Below are 17,135 nucleotides of genomic sequence, written 5' to 3' on the forward strand. Positions count from 1 at the left end.
CAAAACCAAGTCTAAGACCCTGTTGATCTTAGTCTTGTTATGGACTTGACTCAAACTTGAGAGCGGTCTTGAGAACTACAACATCATGGAGAGATTGTTGGTTTGAAAACACGAAAGAACTAAAACAAAATGCTGTTATTTGTCTTTTTCAACTGTTTTTCTTTTTGTAGAATTTAGCATTTTCTAGTTTTATTTTGTGTCTTTTTGCTAAATACAGCTAATTTACAGCAAGAATTAGGGTAACAGCATTCAACTTTACACACTACAACTGAGTTGAAAACAAGTTAAGATATAAACAACAGCATGCTATTTTATTGATTCAGTTTGTTGAGATGATTAATGCAAACCAGTCAGTTTTAACTCTTTACGAACCTCTTGTTTACCCAACCAACTGAACTGACACACTAAAACGAAATGCTTTTTCTAGTTTTATTGTGTGTTTTCATGCTACTTTAAATAAAACTAATAACTATAAAACATTCTAAATTCTACAAATGGGAAGTGGCCTAATGGTTAGAGAGTCGGACTTGTAATCCAAAGGTTGCGAGTTCGAGTCTCGGGCCGGCAGGGATTGTAGGTGGGGGGAGTGAATGTCCAGCGCTCTCTCCACCCTCAATACCACGACTGAGGTGCCCTTGAGCAAGGCACCGAACCCTCAACTGCTCCCCGGGCGCCGCAGCATAAATGGCTGCCCACTGCTCCGGGTGTGTGTTCACGGTGTGTGTGTGTTCACTGCTGTGTGTGTGCACTTTGGATGGGTTAAATGCAGAGCATGAATTCCGAGTATGGGTCACCATAGTTGGCCGTATGTCACGTCATTTTCACTTTCAAATGCATTAAAAATAACGAGTTGGGAACAACAGGATGTTGTTTTAGTGTAGAAGTTTGTTCATATTGTTTGTGTAATCTGCTTGATTAACAAGAATCATCCACACATTTTTTTTTTAAAACTATAACATTATATAGGCTACTATTGTGTCTCTGGATCAGAGCGTACTGTGTTTGCACTCTGAAGATTTCTCGTGACACTAACGTGTAACTTGGCTTCATTCATTTCAATGCAAAGCATATTTACACTTACGTCTTAACACATTTACTACATCTTGATAGTGACTTGTCTTGACTTGGACTCGACCCTCTTCTGATCTCAGTCTTGTCTCAAATTTAACTTGCAGACTTGAATGTGCTGGTCCTGACTACAATGCTACTCTTTTCCATACAACAGAAGTGATTATGGACAAAAAAAAAACTTATTATGGACTAAAAATACTCCAAAACTGGTCCATTCAACTTGAGCGCTATGCTCCAGGTTTACTGAAACCATACAATAACTATTTTAAGAGACAAAATTGAAGAATTATTATCTAAATATTTCTGCCCTAGCTCTTAAATCTCCATGAAAACTCTTCTCTATTCATTTTTCCCCATCTCTCTCTCTAGGGTACTCGATAGACTAGGTTTCTACACTCATCTGACTGCAAGTCTTTAATTGCTTTTAAAAGATTTGGTGCTGAGAGAGCTCAAATATACTTACTCTCTCTCATCATCTCACCATCTGTCTTCTTTTCAAATGGTGTGATTGAAAGCTGTGTGTGTGTGTGTGAGTGAATGGATGGAAGAAACTTTTTTGAACTTTCCGCTTGAATGAAATAGATTTTCCATTTGATCATGGACCGTGAGGCTGAGAGATCTTGGCTTATAAAAGATTGTAGTTTAACTGCTGTTATCTCCTGCTGCTGAGCACATTGACACCCCAGAGACCATCACGGCAACACTCTGCTCTTCCCTTTACTGATATTTTCCAATAGTGTTACCACTCAAGACCTTAGAAATAGACCTGCCTTTGTGTCATTCCTTTAGCGATATTTTACCTTTAATATCGATTTCATTTAACATCTTCACGTTTGTGCTCTAAAAATAATCATCCTTTTGGAATGATTGAGTATTACTGCCTTTAAACTAAATTTGATTGTTAATTATAATTCTACCATGCCACACAAATTAGTTTTTCCTCCCAAACAGATTTTTTTTGGCCTATTTTATGCTATACAGTAACAAAAAAAATAGCTAATATTCAGAGCCTAAAATAAACACTTGCCAAGTGCCAAATGTGAGTAAAAATCAAGTGTTGCCGAAAACATGAAACAGTGTTCCTTGCCAGTTGGCAGCTAACTTTTAAAAATATTTCTAAAATTCCTGAAAATACAATATGGTTTAGCTCAATTAACAGATCGCAAACACTTCATTGTAATTATATATTTGTAAAAAAATTCTGCTTTTTAAAAATATTTATATTCTCTTGTATCTTCATTCTTCTATTATTATAAAAGTTTAATAAACAGACTAAGCAAAAATAGCTTTTCAGCTGTTTTGTAATGAGAATGAGTTTTATAAATCTGTCAACAAATTTGAAAAGTTTCCCTGATTATTAATTATTATTAATTGTCTCAAGTCACTGGCTGTTGGCAGGTGTGGAAAATGCTAATGCTATTTTCTGTTGTGTACATGCATGTTTTTTTGTTTTTTTATTCTAATACTATTTATTACAACAACGATCTGTTTTGGATATGTATTTCACTTGTCATATAAACAGCCAGTGAGTAATTAGAATGATTTTGCTGATATAGCAGTCTCACAAACCTGAAGTTCTGGTTCTCAGTAACTGACATAGCTGAAAATGTCTTGCAATGCAGTGCTTGAGAATATTTGACTGTTAAATTGTGATTCATTGAAAAGAACGAGCAGTTAGAGTTTCCTATCACCTTCTCTGCAGGCTCACTTGCAGGCTATTGTGATTAATAATTACAGCAAGAACTATTAATTATCAAGGATCCTGGATGAATCAGAAGCTCAGCGGTATTGAATGTGGACAGAATTTCTACTATAGAGATGTGTTCACTAGAGAGAGAGAAAATAAGTGTGAACATGGGAAATGGGGATTGCAAGGCAATCTGCAGAGACGGGGAAAGAGAGAGACAAGAATGACAGGAACCGAGTGATAAAGGGAGAGAGAGAGGGAGTGAGAGGCAGTAGAGACGACAGCCGTTTGGGAACAAGCTAAATTGCTTTGTGTATTTCATGGCCAGCTTCATCATCAAAGCTAATTACTAACAGCTCTCTAAAGCCCTCTATATTTATCCATCCATTGATCGTGCGCATATGTGTGTAGCCCTGATTTTGCAAGGAAAGCTTATGGCTCTGTTTAAAATGTTTTCGATTTTTTTCATGAAATTTGTTTCTGTTGTTCTAGTCTTTGATATTTTTGTCCAATTAAGCATAAGTTAGTGCTTGAACTGAGATGGAATGTACCAGTAATGTCAGTATCCAAGGCCTATAAGAAAGTTGCAGACTCGAGGGTTAATAAATTATATTTATTATAAATAATTAATAATTAACCATATAACCAATAATAAATAATTAACTAACCATAATTATTTAGTGATTCCTGAAGTTTTAAGATCTGTATTTTCTTCTTTTTGTGTATATAAACACAATAATTATAAGATAAATGTTATAAAAAAAAAGAAAATAAAGATAAATATTTTGCATATTTTATTTTACTTTAAATCTTGATTTTACTGACTATTTTAATATATTAATAATAATTTATTAATTAGTGCTGTCAAACAATTCATTGCGATTAATCGCATCCAAAATAAAAGTTTCTGTTTACATAATATATGTAGGTGTACTGTGCATATTTATTATGTGTATATAAATACACACACATACAGTATATATTTTGAAAATATTTACCTGTGTGTATACATTTATATTTTATATATATAAACATATTTTTCTTAAATATATACATGTGTTTGTATTTATATATACATAATAAATACACACAGTATACACACAAATATTATGTAAACAAAAACGTTTATTTTGGGTGCGATTGATCACAATTAATCGTTTGACAGCACTAATTTAAATACTTCTATGTCATCCTGCAACCACTTGAGAATAATAATGACAAAATCTTGTCTGGTTAAATTTCTTTAATCAGTCAATCAGTCAGCAAGAATCTGGTTAATTCAGTGTTTACAAAATATGAATAATAAATTATTAATAATACTTAGAATATATACAAAGACTATAATGAACGCATATTTTTCATCAAGCAGTGTGGTTCAAATCCAGTGCATGTGTGTTTTTCAGGACGTCTAACAGCACTGCGACTTTGTCCTCATGTGCGTCGATGGAGCCGTGTGTGTCAGATGAGCATTTCCAGGCACACAGTCACGCTGAACACACCTTCAGACGTATGGAGGTCTACCTGAGGACCAGAAAACTCTGTGATGTTGTCCTCCTCGTCGGAGACCGCAGAATACCAGCACACAGGTAACAAAAAACAGTACACACATTGTAAAGACGATACAAATGAAATCACATTCTCATTTAGCTGAACCAAATAGCGTCAATCTACACCCTAAAACTTAAGTAAATCCAGTGAGAGGTTTTTCTTCAGTGTGGGGCCTCTGACAAGATCCGAGTAGATCCAGTCCATGTTGCTGAATCATAAATGCCCTGGAGATGCTGGAGATGAGTGATGGTAGTTTCCGTTTACTGTTGAATGTAGCAGCAGTGGCACATTTATAGCACAGTTCATTGTCAGCAAGTATTGCAGTTGCTGAATTTGACAAATAAAACTTTTGGAACTGTCATGGTGTTATTTTGAATATGGTTTTTGATAAAGAGTAGTGTCTGTTATAGATAAAAACAACAACAACAAAAAAACAATAAAAACTGTCACAAATGATCCATTTGCACACTGGAATATTTTTCTATGCACTTTTTAATGTCCATTGCACTAGTGTTTATCACTATACTATTCATTTGTAAATTATGTTAATATGTTCATAGTTTCTGCATATAGTGTACATACTCTTATTACATATCCATCTGTAAATCATGTCCATAGTACTGCCTTATCTCTATATTTGTTATACATTTGTAACATATTATAGACACTGTATATTCTGCATTTACTGCTTATTGCACTTCTGGTTAGATGCTAACTGCATTTCGTTGCCTTGTACTTTACATGTGCAATGACAATAAAGTTGAATCTAATCTAATCTAGATACGGAATGACAATTTATAACTAAATTGAAATTGAAAACCAAAACAGAGTATAAAAATGTGTCTTTTCCTGTTGTTTGAGGGGGAAAATTGTTAATTTTAGACTATTTTTAGCTTTTGAGTTTGAAATTAATAATGAGCGAATGTCATGTAGTTGTGACGTGCATGTTTTAGATTTTCACTGCACTGAACACATTTGCACTGCACTGAACACCAGGTTTTGATATTATTCATGATAGTTGTGGGATTTGACAAGCAAGAATCCTGTGTGATGCTGATGGATTGACAGCCGTTCAACAACAATTTTTCATGTGAGAGTTTCTAGATTTATGGAGAGGTGCACATTTGAGATGTGACCTCTCAGACACAAACAGCATCCGTTCTTACTGTGTGTCTGTGTGTTAAATGATTAAGCTACTTATATTTGTGAATCAGTGTTGTGGGATAACAGTCTCAAAAGTTATTAAAAATGCAAAAGTGCGTTCACATATATTTTCAGATCAGAGCACAAATGCAAATGACTCTGCATTTATGTGTATATTAAATTACAGATATAAAATGATCTGTGCGTATTATGCATAACATAGGTTAGAAAAGTTATATAACAAAACATTTGTGTATTTTGTTGCATATGATAATATTTTATACTGTTAATGGTTATTAAAATGAAACAAGAAAATGCATCAGACACAGTTGTTGTGCCCCCCCCCCCCCCACTGTTCCTCAGCTTTCCACTCCCTTTTCAAAACGTTTTTCTAGCGTAGTGTTCTTAAGGTCTAAAGCTAGCTCAGAGTTTCTTTCTGTTATTTTATTTATTTATTTATTTTTTGTATGTGATTCCAGTGTATGAACTAAATCAAAATTCAATCACAAATAATCTCACACATTATCTCAGCTTGCAAAAATATCACAATTTATTTTGGTTTCATGACTTTTATCAGGCATTTAGCGTTAGACATTATACTTTTTGCAAGATGGGATAGGGTGCATTTTTTTTTTCCCATGTTGAATTAAAATATAAAAAACTCTGGTTTGGGTAAGTGCAGTGACATACTGCCAAGTATGGTGACCCATACTCGGAATTCGTGCTCCAACGTGCACACACACAGCAGTGAACACACACACACCGTGAACACACATCCGGAGCAGTGGGCAGCCATTTATGCTGCAGCGCCCGGGGAGCAGTTGGGGGTTCGGTGCCTTGCTCAAGGGCACCTCAGTCGTGGTATTGAGGGTGGAGAGAGCGCTGGACATTCACTCCCCCCACCTACAATCCCTGCCGGCCCGAGACTCGAACCCGCAACCTTTGGATTACGAGTCCGACTCTCTAACCATTAGGCCACGACTTCCCTGACACCTAATAAACTTACTCTCAAATCATAAAATCTTATTAAATAAATTTTATTTTCTTAGTTTCTTTTTTTTTTGTAGTTAACATGTTACATGAATGTTTCTAAAGGAAACGAAATAATAGGCCGATTTGTAATATTGAGATTCTGTAACAACATTCTCATCTCACTCATATAAAACAAGGTTTTATTTTATTACACAGGAAATACTGTCACAGAATTTAATAATAACAACTTTCGCATCACTTTACAGATGTAATTTTCACGTTAACATTTCTATGCATGACAGTATTTCACTCATGGGAACAAGTTAAATTCCGCCATAGAAATAATGCAAATGACTTTACCTTCATTAAATGTCCTATTTGTTTTGATTTATAATAAATGACCCATAGAGATGGTCTGTCTTCATTATTTACTTACAAATGCATGCTTAGCTAGGGACTTCTGTGTGTGTCAGCTGTGATCCAATCAGTTTTTGGTAAACACACAGAATAGAATGTAGCGTTTATGTTGTCAAATTGAATAAATTTGTTAATAGCACTGAATATATATTAACTGTAAGTGTTAACAAGCGCTACTCTTCAAAACCATAGTAGGGGGCAGAAACATTTCTCTAACTGAAGAATCACCATTGTATAGCAGCACCTTGGCATTCCATCCCTCTATTCTTCTCTGATCTACTCATTATCTCCTCTCCTTCATTAATTTACCCTTCTCTTTGTGTTGTTTCCACGTGTTTGTTGATGGCATAGTTCTGCTGATTGCAGGGCTGCCTCAGGCAGCTGAAGGGTTTTGCCGGTGTTTCATTTATAGTGATGCACAAATGCACACACATACACTTTATAGTGAACAACCTTTGTACTTTTTTTATCTAGAGCACCATCTGCAACCTAAAATCTTGCTTTAGCACACAGACTTTCAGGCTGCTATGAGAAAGAGCTTACAAGAAAGCTGAATCAGTTATTCAGTGACACTCTAATATGAGTAAAAACAGAGAACTGCTAGATTATTTTGCTTGCGTGTAAAGTGAAAGGTTTAAAAGCAATCTGCTCAGTGATGAAAGTGTTACTCGTGCTGCTAAATGAATCTCACAGCCTCGAATGTACTTTCACTCCCTGCTTCTCTGCTGAAGCCTCATTTGTGATCCCTTTCTTTCTCTTTTCTTCTCTCCCCTCATTACTTCTTTCATTATGTTCTTGCATGAGTATTCACCATTACCAGCTTCAGATGTTTCCATATATGCATGTTTGAATGTGCCTGCTTCCAGTGGTGCCAGAGCGAGTTTTGAAGTGAAAGTGGCAAGGCAACACTCTCTCAAGGCAATTCGTAATAATTTTAAGTTTTGGCAGATTCATCTGAAATTCATATGAATTCACACAATCTCATTTTTACTTTTTTGTAATCTGAAATCGGGAACAAAATCCCTTTCAGCTGTTCCAAAGTGAAAACTTTTTTTAAGTGCTGGTAACCAGTTAAACCCCCTGATCTAATACCACCAAAATGAACATAAAGGGGCAAAAACTTCCCCTGCACAATTACACTATATCTGTTACGACTGTCATGTTGAAAGTGAAATGCATGAAAAACTTTGAAAAGCATTAAGTGCAGCATTACATTTACAGTATAGCTATTTTGTTTTTCATGCTACAGAAATACTCAATGTGAAGTCTCGATTTTTCTAGCCCATCAAAAGTACTAAACAAATTCATAAACAGTTTTTTAGTCTGTAGCCAGAATATGACATTCATTTCCCCACAAAAGACTTTCTGTTAATCATCAATTCTTATCATTATTACAACAATCAAGAGCAGAAATCAACAATAATGATTTTGTCATGACATTGCAACTTCACCCTATCTTAAAAAAAAAAAAATGTATAGGCTATTTACAGTATTACATTACAATTTTTGTGTAAATACATGTACATGAGCAGCATTAAACAGTAGGGATGGGACGATACACCTACCTCCCGATTCGATACTATCACGATACTTGGGTGCCGATACGATATGTATTGCAATTTTTTTTAAGAATTTCGATTCTGTAAGTATTCGATTCGATATTGCTGTGTTGCGGTTTTTGCTTTTAACTCTAAACTATGGGAAAAAGTTGAATGATACACTTGATATACAGACTGTCACAAAAAAACCACACATCTTAGCCGTCACTATTGCGATTCGATATTACAATTTATTGTGAATTTAGTTTGCTTATTAAAGACTATTAAAGATTTATTATATGGACTGTGTATATCCGAAGAGATTAAACGAAGAACTTCAATTGTCTTGTTTTTTATGAATTGTATTTTGTTGTTAACTCCAACAGACAACCATTGTTCTCCAATTTGATGTAGATCATCTATTGTTAAATGTACACACATTGTGGTTATTTATTTATTTCATTTATATTAATTTTTATTTATTTGTTTTTTCTTTAATTTTTTTTCCTTCAATTTTATATTATTTAAATTTTCTCCTTTTCCTTTGTTTTTTTGGATCAGTGTTTGGTCTGATTGATCATGTGATCTCTTAAATAATCATGTGACGAATTAGATGGCTCCTAGCTCTATTGTCAGTTTGGCATTGAAAAAGGTCAACATGTGACCGAAACGTTTGCCTTTTATTCAGTAAATTGCTCTAAATGTTATCATCTCGCTTGTGATTCTCTTTGATGTTTGAGAGTGTGCGGACCTTCTTCAAGCTCTTACTTATTAAAGACTAGACAATGGAAAATAGTTGATTATACCCTTAAAAGAGACTGTATATGATGAGTCATATTAACAAAAACAATGCATCACATCTTTCTAAACTTTTATTTCAGGAGCATACACATACACAGTGTATATTTAAAGTTCCTTGAAGCATGAAACTTTAAAGTACCAAAACCCTGAACTTGCACATGAATGTAGGCAATAGTCAAATGTTCAACAAAATGAGCAGAAAAAATACTTTCTGAAATAAAATAAAGTGCTGTTACTTTGCATATCGGTGTAGTCATGTTTAGTCATGCTTTCCCGGCAGCGTGTAAAATCCAAAATGATGGGGATTCAAAAGGTGAAGGTGCAGAAAGAAAGGATGACATGGGGGTGAGTAAATTAGCAGGAATTTTTTATTCTGGAATGAACTAATCCTTTAAAAAAAAACTTGCAAAGGTAAAAAATGCCCCTGGAAAACAGTTCCAGGGGGCAAATATTGCCCCTTAATGGAAAAGTTTATTTCTGACCCTGCTCTTCACCTGTACATCATTTAGTTTATCATGAACATGCAAATTAATCCCCACCGCCACACAATCACACCAGCTCAGACCACATGCTTCACTCTACCTCGGCTAACTGATGTAGTAAACTCTATACAATGGCAAGTGGCAATAGCTCAGCTATATGTGTTTGAAACTGATTCCAAAGAGAGGAGCGAATTATGCAGGGCCTCTACAAGTCAGTGTATCAGAATGGTAATGCACAACCTTAGACACGTAATGGTAATTGATAACATTAGCCTTTGGCTTGACTACATTATCAAGCGGCTAATAATGTGTTTCTAATGTTACACAAACCATTTTCCCATTCACCATCTCATACAGCTGATGATATAAAAAGCCCTTTTTCATTTCTAGTTGAATGTTGATGTCTTAGTTTATAAGGTTTAGTGGCTGTCAGTTGGTAATATGATTTGATTAAAGTAAAAGACTTAAACATTTTTTTATTAATCTTATTCAAGCAACCAGCAACTCAAGCAGAACAATAAAACTGCTCAGTAACTTAATACGTAAAGCAAACAAAAACAGTAATACAAGCGTGCACACACACACACACACAACTCTTTGATATAGTAATTAGCATTTTGGCTATGAGTCTAATAGATTTAAAGCCGGAAACTTTGACTAAGTGTGTGTGTGTGTGTGTGAATATCTTTGTCTGCAGAGCTGGATTTGAATAGGAAATCCTCATTTTACCATGCTTCAGTTAACAGATCCTCAAATCCTGTCTCTTACTGTAATCTCTCTTCCACTCGATCTGTCTCCGTTTCTCTAGGCTGTCTGTTTTCTTTTCCAACGTTTTATCATGCTTTACCTGCAGCACACCCAAGTGTCTATTCAGTGATCCAGAAGACGTACAGTATGCGTGAAAAAATGAGAGCATGTAAAAGCTTGTGGGCACTCAGTGAGATATCATATCATAGTTTCTCTCTCTCTCTCTCTCTCTTTCTATCTTAGACTGGTTCTTTCCTCAGTGTCCGATTACTTCGCGGCCATGTTCACCAGTGATGTCCGAGAGGCAAAACAAGAGGAGATCAAAATGGAGGGTGTGGATCCAGATGCATTATGGGTCTTGGTACAGTATGCTTACACAGGTGCGTTTATCTGGAAGAATGTTTGGAATGTTTGGTTAGACATGCACTCATTACTATACTACTACTATACTAATAACAATAAGCCCAAATTTATTTTGATATTATGGCTGATATTACTATTCTGTGCAAAAAAAAAAACAAACTGAAAATGCAACAAAAATAAAATTCCTTTAAAGGCTAGCAATTACATTTAATGTTGATAAAATATTAATGATTTATTGTATTTAAATATCAATTTTAGGTTGAAAGATTAATTTTCATTTGAGTGCTAGATGACAACAAATGAAGTAAACTTGGGAAATTACCATGCACAATTTAAATATTAATTTTAAGCTGATATCTAATATGTATCTAAAACTGACTGATAAGTTTGGGGTCTGTAAGATTTTATGTTTTTTACGTTTTATTTGATGAAAATTGCAATTAAAACCGTAATATTGTGACATATATTAAAGTAGAAAACAGTTGTTTTAATTTGTAGTAATATTTTAAGATCTAGTTTATTCTTGGGATGGTAAAGCTGAATTATCAGCTGCCATTACTTTGGTCTTCAGTGTCACATGATTGAATATGCTGATTTGGTGCTCAATAACCATTTCTCACAATTAACAGTTAACTGTTAAAAACAGTTGCGCTGCTTAATATTTCTGTGAAAACCATAATAGATTTTCTTCAAAATTTTTTGGCAAATAGAAAGCACAGCGTTTATTTGAAATGGAAATCTTTTGTACGTTTTTACTGTCAAGTTTGATCAAATTGAATTAAAAAAAGGAAAAAAATATCGCTGGCCCCAAACATTAAAGCGGTTCTAAATAAATACACAGTCATTAACAGCAATTACACATCGAAACTCTGTCTGTCTTTCTACAGGATGTTTGGAGTTGAGGGAGGACACAATAGAGAGTTTGTTGTCGGCTGCCTGTCTTCTGCAGCTGTCTGCAGTGGTTCAGGCCTGCTGCAGTTATCTAATGAAACAACTCCATCCCTCCAACTGTCTGGGCATTCGATCGTTTGCCGATGCTCAGGGTTGCCTGGACCTCTATAAGGTGGCACACAACTACACTATGGTGAGCAAACACACACATTCAGAAGGGTTTCAAACTGACTTAATTAGGACAAACGATATGCTGGCAAAGTCACAAGGAGTTTCTACTCCAGGAAAGAGAATACTAAATTTCTTTGTGTTTTATCTTCAATGAACACCCCTCTCTCTCTGCCTCATTTTTCTTCTTTTATCACTTTTCTTTCATTCTTCTTTGTTTGTCCTCCTCCCAACCAAGCGCACACTGAGGGATTTATCATCCGCAGTTCACCGTGTCAAAAACTTGGAAGTGAATTAGAGGACATCATTGCCTAAACTTACAGACACGCTGCTTTTTTTTGTTCGTCCTTCAGTGTTCTATGTGGGTGGCTACCTCAGTGAGTGTGTGTGTATTTGTATTCATATAAAGGTGTCTGTGTCCATCTGTCTGTCTGTCCCTGTGTCTGGGTTTATGAGTGGGTAATTGAGCCCGTTTTAACAGCCGTTGAAGCACTGGTGCTGAAAAAGTTCCCTGAACGAGGCGAGTGTGTTTAATTGGACATGCTACTGTTCCTCTTCGCAAATTTTCCACTCAGCGTTTGATGTTCCACTTCTCCTGAGGGAAACTCATTCAAGAAAATATAACCCATAATAGCCCGCCCACAGTTCACAACAGGGGGGTTGTCATGGAGACTGCACTGAAAACTTGTATTTTCAGTGCCTCTGTTTCCTATCTGGCTTTCCTTCCCTTGTTTTTATTTCATCCCTCCCTTCCCCCTACAATGCAATGATGTCCAGTTCCATTATCCACTTTGTATTACTACTCTCTTTCTCTTTCTGATATGTGTGGACACGTTGGGTAGCAAATCTGCAGAGAAAGCAGGGAAAAACAATGCAGAATACAAATTCTAAAATGTGAATGACAGTATAATCATGCATAGTTCATATAGCAAAATAAATATTATTATCAGGGAGTAGAATACATTTCAGAAATCTGGGTCCTAAACCAAAATTACTAGTCTATGCTGTGTGAGTATGGTACGTCTATGTGGGATAATTGTTATTGTCTCCTATTAAGTTGCTCAAATCAATTAAAATATTACAAATAGCTTGGGTTAAATGTGATATGATTATTAATGCAATATGTATGTATGTATGGGTGTGCATGTGTGTGGCTGTGTGTGTAGAGTATGTAACTTCTGTTCAAAGTTTGGGATTGGGAAGTCTTTTCTCTGTTTTAATTCATTTTAAAATGCAATTATTTCCTGTAATGCAAAGCTGAATTTTCAGAAACCATTAGCCCAGTCTTCAGGGTCACATGATCCTTCAGAAATCATTCTAATATGCTGATTATTATAAATGTTGAAAACAGTTGTGGTGCTTAATATTTTTGTGAAAACCATGGTATTATTTTTCAATAAATATATATTTTTTAATAAAATAATGTTATAAATGTCAGCAGTAAAGTAATATAAGATATAAAATAATATAAATGTCAGCATCTTTGCTGAATAAATGTATTAATATCTTACAAAAAAAAAAAAAAAAAAAACTTACTGACCCCAAAGTTTTGAACTATTGGATGTTTGTGTATTTAAAATAGAAATTGTTACTTACTTATTTATATTTGATCATAATTAGTACACATTATGTAGCCTGTATCATGCCGAAATAATATGTTGTTGTTCCACAGTGTTGTTCAATAATGTTCAGTCAGTATTATGATAATTGTGTTATTGTACAAGGCTGCACTGCCATAAATTGTGTCGCTGTGGCTAAACATGTACAAGCCCCATCCTGAACTAAACATCACACGCCACTGATCCACCATTTACATCTGTATGTTCATTTCTCTTCTTGGCAGATGCCGTCTGTCACATCGACTTGAGGAATGCACACTCACTGTGTGTTTTGTATGTTGCTATGCTGAAAGACCATTAGTCACACAGACACATACTCTGATGGTCTATGCTTTGACAACCACATCCTCGATTCCATCAACCAATCCAGATAATCTCTCTCTCTCTCTCCGTAGGAGCACTTCATGGAGGTCATGAGGCATCAGGAGTTTCTGCTCTTGCCTTCATGTGAGGTGGAGAAGCTTTTAGCTTCTGATGACATGAATGTTCCAGAAGAGGAAACCGTGGTAACAGCTCTGCTTAGCTGGGTCCGCCATGATGCTTCCTCCCGTCAATCACAGCTTCCTGCTCTTCTCGCTCACATCCGCCTACCCCTGCTTAAACCACAGGTCAGTCAACCATACATTCATCTGTCCATCAGTCAACCTGTCTTTTATTCTGCTGTGCTGTTACTTGTTCAGACAGCTTGATCAGTACACTGTAAATCCACATCAGAAAATCATTAATCTTCATTAATTCATGTATCAGCTAATCAGTTAATTGAAAGCTCTGTCAGTAAGTTGGTCAGTCACAGTAATTAATGCTCATGTGCTTCTTGAAGTTTTGCAGCAGAATGCTGAACAGACTTTGAGCTTTTGGCCCATCTTTGTAACGTCCTCAGAAATTTGTCTTTCAAATAAAGATATACAACTGTATTTGTTGTGTGATCCAGCTAATATTGAGTTTTCAAGAGCAAAAGAACCATATTTTCTTTTTGGTAATTGGCTATCATCGTTGAAAAACATTGACTTACGACTTATGGTGAGCTTTGTAAATGCAAACACAAAGTTTTAAATAAAGTTGCATAAACAAAAAAGAAAGAAATTAATACTTTTATTTAGCAAGGATGCATTAAATTGATCAAAAGTGACAGTAAAGACAAGTATGATGTTACGTGAATGTGGGTAACCAAATATTTTTTTGTCCTATAATTTCCATTATGGAATAAAACATGTAATTGCATTCCATTATGAACTGCATTCTGACACATTTTGTGTGTTAATGCATAAAAATTAGTTTGTGTAGGCTAGAAGCCTTTGCCTTTATGTGCTCTCATTGAGCTTTTGGCCCTCATAGTATCTGTGGTCTTTATGTGTGTGTGAAGGTCAGTGCTGTTCTTCTGGGCTGTGAGGCTGTGTACTCAATGATGGGATGCATTTGGTGCCTGGAGAGTGTGATAAGGATGTTGTTGTTGTGTCTCTTTCCCTTATCACATTCTTCCCTACTTGCACACATACACACACTCCACTGGAAAGGTTTTCTTTTTAAAAATACATAAAATACGTAAATAAATGTTTGTCTGTTTTAAACAGGTTAGTTAAAAATGGTTCTTTATAATATTGCATTTCATTGATTATATCCTTTCACTGTAAAAACAAAATCAGTGAAATTTATGATTTAAAAAAAAAAGTCATTTTGGTTGCCATAAAAAAATATGGTACCAACATTTTACATTTGATTTCATTAAATGCAATAATGTTAATATACCAAAGTAAATACAACTATACAGAAGGTGTATGGTGCCATCATCATGATAAAACACCTGACACTTACCAACGTAAAATGTAACATTACTAATGCACATAACTAATGTGCATTGTACTGTGTACGTTGTAACATTGGCCTGTCCATAGAAATTCCAAAAATACAGCTAGTGTTTTGGTTGTAAAATTTGCTTTGCATGTTTGATGTCTCTTTCACCATTAATTTTTGTGTGCCCCGGCAATCAGAAGTAAAACATAAAACACACATCTGTGGATCAGACCTCTTAAATCTTTCTCATTACGACTGGTTGTCTTTAGAAAACACACATTTTGATGCAACGGGAGCAGACTTGCTAATTGCTGCAGATGTCGTTGTAATCTTGGTTGTTTATACGTTTGTGTTGCCCTACTGCAGTGTTTGATATTGCATGATATTATTGTCATGCACTCAGTCTGTAGGTCCAGGACATGATGTTCACATGGATATGCAGTTTAATTGAGCTTCTTTCCCATCTGAGCTCAAAGCCTTGCCCCTTTTTCATTTTAAATGCATGATGAATTCCACTGAGCTCCCTCTTCTCGCTTTTTTATCTCTTTCTACCTTTCCATTTTCCCCTTCCCCCCCTTTTTTAAGGTGAAAAAAGAGAAAGATTTCAATAATTCCAGGCGAGCGTTCTCCCACTCGTGGCTGGCTGACCAGAGTTTGTTCAGTTCCATCTAAATGTAAATCGCAGGTTGTTCTGTGCTTTCCAGTGAAGCAAAAACCTATAAGCCACCATCCAGCCATCCTAACTCCATAGCATTCATTTCATTTCACCACGTTTCCTCAGTATTCACGTTCAGGGGAGATGATCGATTTTGGTTCATGACAGATGCACTTGTTCACTGTTTGTGACGTGGGCACTTTTATGAAAGAGGTGGAAATGATTAGCTTATATTTTTAGCACAAAGAGGAGAAGGAGTGAGATAAAGAAGTATGGGGTTGGTGGATGGGGAGTGGGAGGGAGGTGAAAGCAGAGACTGAGGAGGTGGAGGTGGTGTTGTATGGGCGGAATATTCAAGCTCTAACTAGAAAACTGTTTTCTGAGGGTAGTGATGGATGTGATTATGGATTCAGTGAGATGGTTCTGAATGATGGTGTGCACATATGGATATACATACAGATTCATATCTCAAGCATGGCTGTATAAAACAAATGCTGATGAAACTATATCGTTTCATGATATATCAGGATGTGCTGATTGTGTTGTGTGGCCACTTGCTAGGTGGTTGTGCTATTGTTATTTTAGTATTATTTATATACTATTACAGTGTTTATTGTTTTGAATTAGCTCTTATTTTAATATTTTTAGTTTTCATTTTAATGCAAGTTAGAGTAGTTTTGTTATTTTTTGTCATTACTTTTCTGTATGCTTTTATTTTTATATATGCCTTTTATTTTTATTTCCGTTTGAATAATTTTAGCACTTCAGCTTAAACTTATTTCAGTTAATTGCCTTAGCAACAATTCTCATTTTCATATTTATGTTTCAATTTTTATATTTTATTTCAGCTAAACAATTTTTCATAGTTTTTTTGTTTAAGTTAACAATAACAACACTAGTATGTACAGGGCTCATTGTAATACTCACTAAATGTAAGTAAAAAATGTGAGTAACTTACATTTAACATACATAGACAGTTCCACTTAAAGGGTTCATTTATCAAAAAATGTAACTATGTTCCAACCCCATATGACTTTCTTTAGAAAAATACTTGTTTTATTTTTTGGTGAACTTTTCCTTTAAACTCGGGGTTCCTTTAAACAACAGACGGCCCATCTGCATTAATTTTGTGTCCCGCGTCATGCTGAAGATTAATGTATTTTTATTATGATTTGCACTCAAAAGTAGCACAGATATTAGGCAGTTTGCGTCATTTAAATGCAGTTGATACACCTGATACTT

The 17,135-nt window shown here is 35.2% G+C and overlaps 1 protein-coding gene across 1 annotated transcript in view; it reads left to right on the forward strand.

Annotated features, from left to right (window-relative positions):
• LOC306872578 (kelch-like protein 5) overlaps positions 1-17,135 on the forward strand; it is a 44,568-nt gene that overhangs the window by 7,220 nt on the left and 20,213 nt on the right. The window contains exons 2-5 of the mRNA XM_079421190.1: positions 4,162-4,344; positions 10,650-10,786; positions 11,657-11,853; positions 13,843-14,055. Coding sequence (XP_079277316.1) covers positions 4,162-4,344; positions 10,650-10,786; positions 11,657-11,853; positions 13,843-14,055 — 730 coding nt within the window. The remainder of the gene's footprint in view (positions 1-4,161; positions 4,345-10,649; positions 10,787-11,656; positions 11,854-13,842; positions 14,056-17,135) is intronic.

Source organism: Barbus barbus (assembly GCF_936440315.1).
Source record: "Barbus barbus genome assembly, chromosome: 7".
NCBI classification, from domain to species: Eukaryota; Metazoa; Chordata; class Actinopteri; order Cypriniformes; family Cyprinidae; genus Barbus; species Barbus barbus.